This window comes from Capricornis sumatraensis, chromosome 10 (genome assembly GCF_032405125.1).
Source record: "Capricornis sumatraensis isolate serow.1 chromosome 10, serow.2, whole genome shotgun sequence".
Lineage (NCBI taxonomy): Eukaryota > Metazoa > Chordata > Mammalia > Artiodactyla > Bovidae > Capricornis > Capricornis sumatraensis.
The window spans coordinates 104,754,472-104,761,669 of NC_091078.1; the positions used below are offsets into that span (position 1 = coordinate 104,754,472).

General features: G+C 64.8%; 1 protein-coding gene across 3 annotated transcripts; it reads left to right on the plus strand.

Moving 5' to 3' along the window:
• The first annotated feature begins 354 nt into the window (after positions 1-354).
• On the plus strand, positions 355-5,839 carry GATA2 (GATA binding protein 2). Of its 3 annotated transcripts, none has more exons than XM_068982340.1 (5): positions 355-583; positions 971-1,612; positions 2,955-3,100; positions 4,925-5,050; positions 5,419-5,839. In XM_068982340.1, exons 1-5 carry the CDS (start codon positions 355-357, stop codon positions 5,716-5,718), a joined length of 1,443 nt encoding a protein of 480 aa, XP_068838441.1. In that variant the 3' UTR covers positions 5,719-5,839. The 3 variants fall into 3 exon arrangements, with proteins under 3 accessions (XP_068838441.1, XP_068838443.1, XP_068838442.1); XM_068982342.1 differs by having other exon boundaries at positions 4,967-5,050; XM_068982341.1 differs by having other exon boundaries at positions 2,958-3,100.
• The last annotated feature ends 1,359 nt before the right edge of the window (positions 5,840-7,198 follow it).

Genomic DNA, 7,198 nt, shown 5'->3' on the forward strand with positions numbered 1-7,198 from the left:
GATGGGGGGTGACTAAAGTGCGGCTCTCTACGTGCGTTGGGGTCACTGGTGCCGAGGTTTTGTCCCCGCGTGTGACCCCGTGCGCAGAAGTGTGTGGCTCTGGGTACCCGAGTCACCGTGTGAGCGTGCGTGGCTGAGCCGGCTCCCCGCGCCCCTCCTTTCGTTTTGAGCTCTGGGCTTTCCTCCCACCCGGGACTGGTCCGCGGCTGAGCTCGGCTCGGGCGCAGCGGCGCGCGGGACGCCTCACGGCGGGGCTTGGGGGTGTCCGGCCGCGGCGGCGCCCCTCACGCCCCCTCCGTCGTGCAGGCGCGCCGCTACCGCCTCCGCGCAGACCCCGCGCCTCCGCCGCCAGTCATGGAGGTGGCTCCCGAGCAGCCGCGCTGGATGGCGCACCCCGCCGTGCTGAACGCGCAGCACCCCGAGTCGCACCACCCGGGCCTGCCGCACAACTACATGGAGCCGGCGCAGCTGCTGCCGCCCGACGAGGTGGACGTCTTCTTCAACCACCTCGACTCGCAGGGCAACCCCTACTACGCCAACCCGGCCCACGCGCGCGCGCGCGTCTCCTACAGTCCGGCGCACGGTGAGCCCCGGGCCCGAGGGTGACCAGGAGCTCGGACGCCGAGCGCCCGGCGCGGGACGCGGGGAGGCCCGCTGCCTGCTTCCCGGATGTGGGGTCCGCAGCAATCGGGGCCGCTGAGAAATCGGGGTGGGAAAGGAGTGGGCAGCGGCCTCTTGGGGAGACTTCGGGGCCCCTGGGGATTCTGCCTGTTCCCAGCTGGCCTGCGGGGGGAGGGGCCCCTCCAGTCTCGTCCAGGGTCTCCTTCTGTGCCACTCGTCCTTCAGGGACTGACGTGCCTCGTGAATTGCCGTCTGGGGTATTATGTTTCCGGTTGTCTCTGGGGAGGGATCGCGGTCGAGGGGCGTCCTGGCTCCCCCCAGCGCACCCTGACGCTCCCTCCCCCCGCAGCCCGCCTGACCGGAGGCCAAATGTGCCGGCCACACTTGCTGCACAGCCCGGGGCTGCCCTGGCTGGACGGGGGCAAGGCAGCCCTCTCCGCGGCCGCTGCGCACCACCACAACCCCTGGACCGTGAGCCCCTTCTCCAAGACACCCCTGCACCCCTCGGCCGCCGGAGGCCCCGGGGGGCCCCTGTCTGTGTACCCGGGGGCCGGGGCTGGGGGCGGGGGCGGCGGCGGCTCGGTGGCCTCCCTGACCCCCACCGCAGCCCACTCGGGCACCCACCTCTTCGGCTTCCCGCCCACGCCCCCCAAGGAAGTGTCTCCAGACCCCAGCACCACCGGGGCCGCCTCGCCAGCCTCCTCCTCGGCAGGGGGGAGCGCCGCCCCCCGGGGGGACGACAAGGATGGCATCAAGTACCAGGTGCCGCTGGGCGAGAGCATGAAGATGGAAGGTGGCAGCCCCCTGCGTCCCAGCCTGGCCACCATGGGCACCCAGCCTGCCACTCACCACCCCATCCCCACCTACCCCTCCTATGTGCCAGCCGCCGCCCACGACTACAGCAGTGGGCTCTTCCACCCTGGAGGCTTCCTGGGCGGCCCGGCCTCCAGCTTCACCCCGAAGCAGAGAAGCAAGGCCCGCTCCTGCTCAGGTGAGGCGAGGGCCCAGGGCCTCCCTGGGGTGGGGAGGGCTCGCGCTTCGGTGGGGGGGGGGCTGAGACCCAGGTGAGGGGGCGGCCCCGGTCTCTCCGACCCAGGGGTGGCTGGTGTCCATGCCTGATGGCCCCCAACCTATCTTTGAGTCCCCAGAACTGGGGAGAAGGCGCCCGCAGACCTTCTTAGGCGCTCCTGGTGGCCCCAGAGTTTGCTTCCTGTTCCCATTCCTCACCGTCCCCTCCAAGGTGGGCCACTGCCCACCTGGGGGTCCCGCATCCCTTCCCTGAGTCTGAAGCAAACATTTTCACGCCCGTGTGAGAGACAACGCTGGGTGTAGGCAGCGCAGCGTGGCGGCTCGGACGCGTGTGTCCGTGAGCGTCGGTGCTGCGCTGGGGCCCCTCTGCCCTCCTCGGGGCTCCAGACCCTTAAGGAATCTAGGTCTGCCACTCAATCAGGGATCTCACGGCTCCCAGTCTCCTCGGGAGAGTTCCCCCGAGGCCAAATTCCCGGGACCAGCGCTCCCTGCCCCCTGGCGTGTCCTTCCCTCTCCCTCCCTGCTCGGGGGTCAGGGGCTGCCTCTGCCTGGCCTAGGGGACTGGCTGGAGACAGCCAGCTGGGGAGCAGACGCCGAGGCTGCTGTGGGGCTCCCCGCCGTCCTCACCTCCTTCCCTTCAATATCACTTTTAGAACATTCGCTCCAGAGTCACACGTTCCTGCCCGTGTGGGCTGCCGATTTAAAGGACGTGCAGAGAAACGTGCAGGGTCAGCTCGCCCTGAGGCCACCGCCCATGTCCACTTGGGACCTATGTTGGGGAGCCCTGTCCGACCAGCTCGCTGGCCTTTTAAGTAGTTCTTTCTCTCAAATTGGTTTCCAGATGGTCTTTTCACAACAAAACAAAATAGCACCGCCAGGAGCCACCCGCAAGGCACTCAGCCTAAAAACGAAAGGGCTGATTATTTACTTCGTTTGAAACAGCAGCAACTTCCATCCCAGTCCAGGGCCTCGGCGGAAGGCAAGGGAGGCTGGGGAGAGAGACGGAAGTGACCGAGGACGGGGGACGGAGAGCAGAATCTGAGGGCCTGGGACAGGGACCCAGGAAAGGCAGACGCAGCTGGGGAGAGAGGACGGGGCGGAGAGAGGCACTCGAGGCGGCCCAGCCTCCGCCCGGCTGGAGCTGGTGCCCTGAGCAGAACCCCCGGGGCCCGCTGCCCTCCCCGCCGTAAGCTGCCCTCTGAATCCCACCTCCTGGTCCCTCTCCAGCCCGGCTGGAACTAAGAGTCCGCCGGCCCCTGCAGCAGCCTGGCCCGCGTGACCCTGTGTCCCCCGTCCCCTTGCAGAAGGCCGGGAGTGCGTCAACTGCGGGGCCACGGCCACCCCTCTGTGGCGGCGGGACGGCACCGGGCACTACCTGTGCAACGCCTGCGGCCTCTACCACAAGATGAACGGGCAGAACCGGCCACTCATCAAGCCCAAGCGGAGGCTGGTAGGAGCAGCGGGGGGCCTGGAGGTGGGGGAGCCCCCGGGCCGGAGTGTCAACCTGGGCCGAGCCCGCAGTCAATTACACACAAAAAAACAAGCCTTCAAATGCAGGCAATCTTTTATCATGAGAAGCTCTTGCTTGGCAGTTGGGGCAGCGCGGCTTTTCAGGCTAGATTCTTTCCAGGCCAGCTTTTCCCTGGGCAGCCCGCCTGGTACCTTCAGGGATTCCCCCCAACACCACCACCAGAGCAGAGCATCCAGGGGCCCAGGTCCCGTCCCCTGGCCTCTGTTAAACTTTTAAAAATAGGGCCGTGAAGTCATGTTCCCTGTAGCCCGGGGCTGCTCTCTCCCTGGCTTCCCAACACACAGTCTCCTCGTGCTTATTTAAATAAAACACACACACCAACCACCAAAAAAAAACCTGCCCTTTATTATTTTTCCATGGAGTCACCTATACTGTGTATTTTCATTTGAGTGATTTTAAAAAAATGCCCTTTCGGATCTCCTGCCGGAGTTTCCTATCCGGACATCTGCAGCCCAAAGATAAGGAAACTTCGCGTATCTGTTTCCGGACTCCGAGGGTTTTCAGTCTCTCTCCTCGGCTCAGTCCTGCCTTTCGCTGGGCTGTTTTGAAATTTCTAATACCCTCCACTCTGCAAATAATGCGTAAAATGCTAAGAATAATAAATATATTTTTTCAGGGCGAAGTGATTTACGAGGGAGGCTTAAATCGCTTGCCGATTCGGGGGCCCCTGGTTTTTTTTCCTGGAGCAAGGGCGGGGTGAGGGCCCGGGCGGGTAGAGGATGCAAGGCCAGCCCCTGAGTCAGAATTCCAGCTCCGGCTGCTTACTCACCCCTCACCCCTCCCCGCCCGGGGCTGCAGGCTGGCCCCTCTGGACCAGGCTGGGGCCTGGGGTCACGCCTGCCCCTGCTGGCCTGGGTTCCCCGCCCCCAGCCCACCCGCCCGCTGCTGTTTCCTGGGACGTGCTGCTGCTGTGGGATTGGAGAGGGTGTCTGCTTTCTGGGGTGAAGCTCCTCTCACCCCGCCTCTGGGGCGCCTGCCGCTGCCTTCTCCAGGAGTCTGGGGCTCCGGGTCAGTCCTGTACTCCCCGAGGGGCTGGGGGCAGTCAGGTCCCTGGGGACTGGGGGACAGGGCCCTGGACAGGTAGGTCAGCATTGTCCAGTAAGTTGTGACCGATGGACGCCTTCTGGGCGTGCACCATTCATCGTGGTCGCCTCCAGCTGTGCTGTGATTAGGGATCTCCTCAAATGTGGCCGCTGTGACTGAAGAAACTGTATTTCTAACTTGCTTAAACGGTAGTTCAGTTGCATTTAAATGGCCAGGTGGTCAGTGGCTACTGCTGGGCGGTGTGCAGCTTGACTGCTGAGCATTTCCCCTCCCTGCCTGAGCAGCTGCAGGGCCCTGTCCTCTGGCTCTGGGGCTTTGGATGTGCCCAGGACTGTGTATTTCCTGGGAATTGCAGCCCCAGCTTGAGGCGCCCAAGGGGTCGGGCCAGCCGTCTAGACCGGCTCCCTCTCCGAGCCTCGGTTCCCTTGTGTGGCATTCGTGTTCGGGGCGGGGGCGGGGGGGGGGTGGGGAGGCTGGGGGAGGTGGCTGCTTTTCCCTTGCAGCTCTTGCAGCCCCTTTGGTTCTGAGAGCACTTTAGTCTGAAGTTCTCTGACGGTTTAGGTTTCCGATTCTGAGATGAAGAGGCTTCTGGACTCAGTGGGTGGGGGAAGGGAGCAGGGGTGGCGTGAGGGTCTGGAGGGAGGTCGCCGGGGGCCGTGGGAGTCCACCTTGCCGACCCTGCCCTGCCCTGCCCCCCAGTCGGCCGCCAGGAGAGCAGGCACCTGTTGTGCGAACTGTCAGACCACCACCACCACCTTATGGCGCCGGAACGCCAACGGGGACCCGGTGTGCAACGCCTGCGGCCTCTACTACAAGCTGCACAATGTGAGTGGGCGGCCCCGCCCCTCCCCGGGGACCCCGCGCTGCGCGGCGGGGAGTGGCCTGCGCCGCCGTCCCCAGCGTGGCTTGGCTTGGGAAGCGAGTGCCAGAAGGCCTTCCCACGAGGGGGGCGGCTTGCTGGAGGACGCCCCCCATGGCCGGGCCTCTCTGCTCAGAAGCAGAGCCTGCCGTGTGTGGGCTTCTGCAGGGTCGGTGGGCGGGGGCAGTGCCCTCCCGGCGCCTTTCTTGGCCGGGAGGGTGGGGAGGCCCTGGAGGCCGATGGGCCTTGGGGAGGGGCCCCCCTGGCCAGGCTGGGGCTGTGGTCTGGCCGGGAGGGGAGCGCCAGCCTCTGAAAGCTCTGCGTGGCCCCCCAGGTGAACAGGCCGCTGACCATGAAGAAAGAAGGCATCCAGACCCGGAACCGGAAGATGTCCAGCAAGTCCAAGAAGAGCAAGAAGGGGGCCGAGTGCTTCGAGGAGCTGTCCCGGTGTGTGCAGGACAAGGCCTCCCCCTTCAGCGCCGCCGCCCTGGCGGGGCACATGGCGCCTGTGGGCCACCTGCCACCCTTCAGCCACTCCGGACACATCCTGCCCACCCCGACGCCCATCCACCCCTCCTCCAGCCTCTCCTTCGGCCACCCCCACCCGTCCAGCATGGTGACCGCCATGGGCTAGGGACCGCCCCACGGACCGACGGACGGACACCGGGGACGGCGCTCCCAGGGCGCGGGGGACCCAGTGCCCAGCTGGCCGGCCCACCCCGAGACCGCGGCCCCTGCCCGCCCAGCTGGACACGCGTGGCCTCACCTGAGGGCGCCCTGGCCGCCACTGTGAAGCAGCTCCCGGGCAGGCCTGGCCACACCCAGGCGGGGTTTCCAGCGAGGACTATGAGCGTGAAGGACAACTCTGAAGAGACACGGGCGGGCGAGGGACCCTCGGGGGCCGTGAAGAAGGCAGGAGAGCAGGCGGCAGAGTGGGTTTGGCTCAGGCTCCTCTCGAGGACGGGGAGGCCTGGCTCTTAGGGCCGAGCACCACGTGGCCAGCCCGCCTGCCTGGCTCTGGGGGCAGGTCTCTGGGGGGACCTGGGCCCCCTCTGCAAGCGCCGAACCCAGCTGGGCTGAGCCTCTCCAGGGGGGCCTTGAAGGCCCCGGAGGGCAGAGACAATCAGGGGCGGCCCTGTGCAGATTCCCAGGCCAGGGCTGGGTCACAGGAAGGAAGCGCTTTCTTGAGAGGGGAAGCGTCTCCCACATAGCTCTCTGGTCCTGAGGCTGGAGCCAGCCTGACCCGAGCGCCCTCCTCGGCCCCGAGCCGCCGCCGCCGCCTCGGCCAGGGACACCCTGTACACACTCCTTTTTCTGCTAGCCCCTGAACCCCCCTCTTCCCCGACACTGACGCAAAAGAAAAACGTATAAAAACAAAAGGGGAAAACCTGCATAAGCTTAACTCGCTGAGGAGTTTTTCTTTGTAAACTTTGGGTCCAGTCAATTGCACGTGGCCACAGGAGCCCTTGCTGTGAGGAAAAGGGAACCCTACAAACCAAGGCTGTGGCTGGAGAGACTCTCAGATGGCACCGTCCTCGGATGGGGGCCGGGCGCCGGGCGTCGGGGCGGCTCCAGGCTTCGGGGGGCCGACGCAGCAGGTGGGGCTGCCAGGCTCCCGCCGTGCCACGCTGTGGGTATCTGGACCCTTCCCAAGGTACAGCTGTACATAACCGTGTCCGGGCGGAGAGTCTGCGGCCGCCGCGGGCGCGGCGGCTGGCCGGGGCCGGCCCAGGAAGAGGACTGTGCTGATGTAGGCCGAGTGCAATAGGGGGCACCACAGCCGGAAGTAACTTATTTTGTACTAGTATCCGCATAAGAAGAAGGATCGGCAGTATTTTCTGGTTTTATGTTTTATTTGGCTCGTTTTATTTTGGATTAGTGAACTAAGTTATTGTTAATTATGTACAACATTTATATATTGTCTGTAAAAATTGTATGCTCTCTTCCTATTCCTTCAAAGTGAATACTGTTAAGAATAATAAAATACTTTTTGTGAATGCCTCTGGCCTGCCTCATGGGCTCACAGGGCTCCTGAGTCCCGCCTGGGTGTGGGGATTGTTAAGAGTGAACTGGTCCTACAGCCCTGGGGTTCAGACGGAGGGGCTCCTGGAACA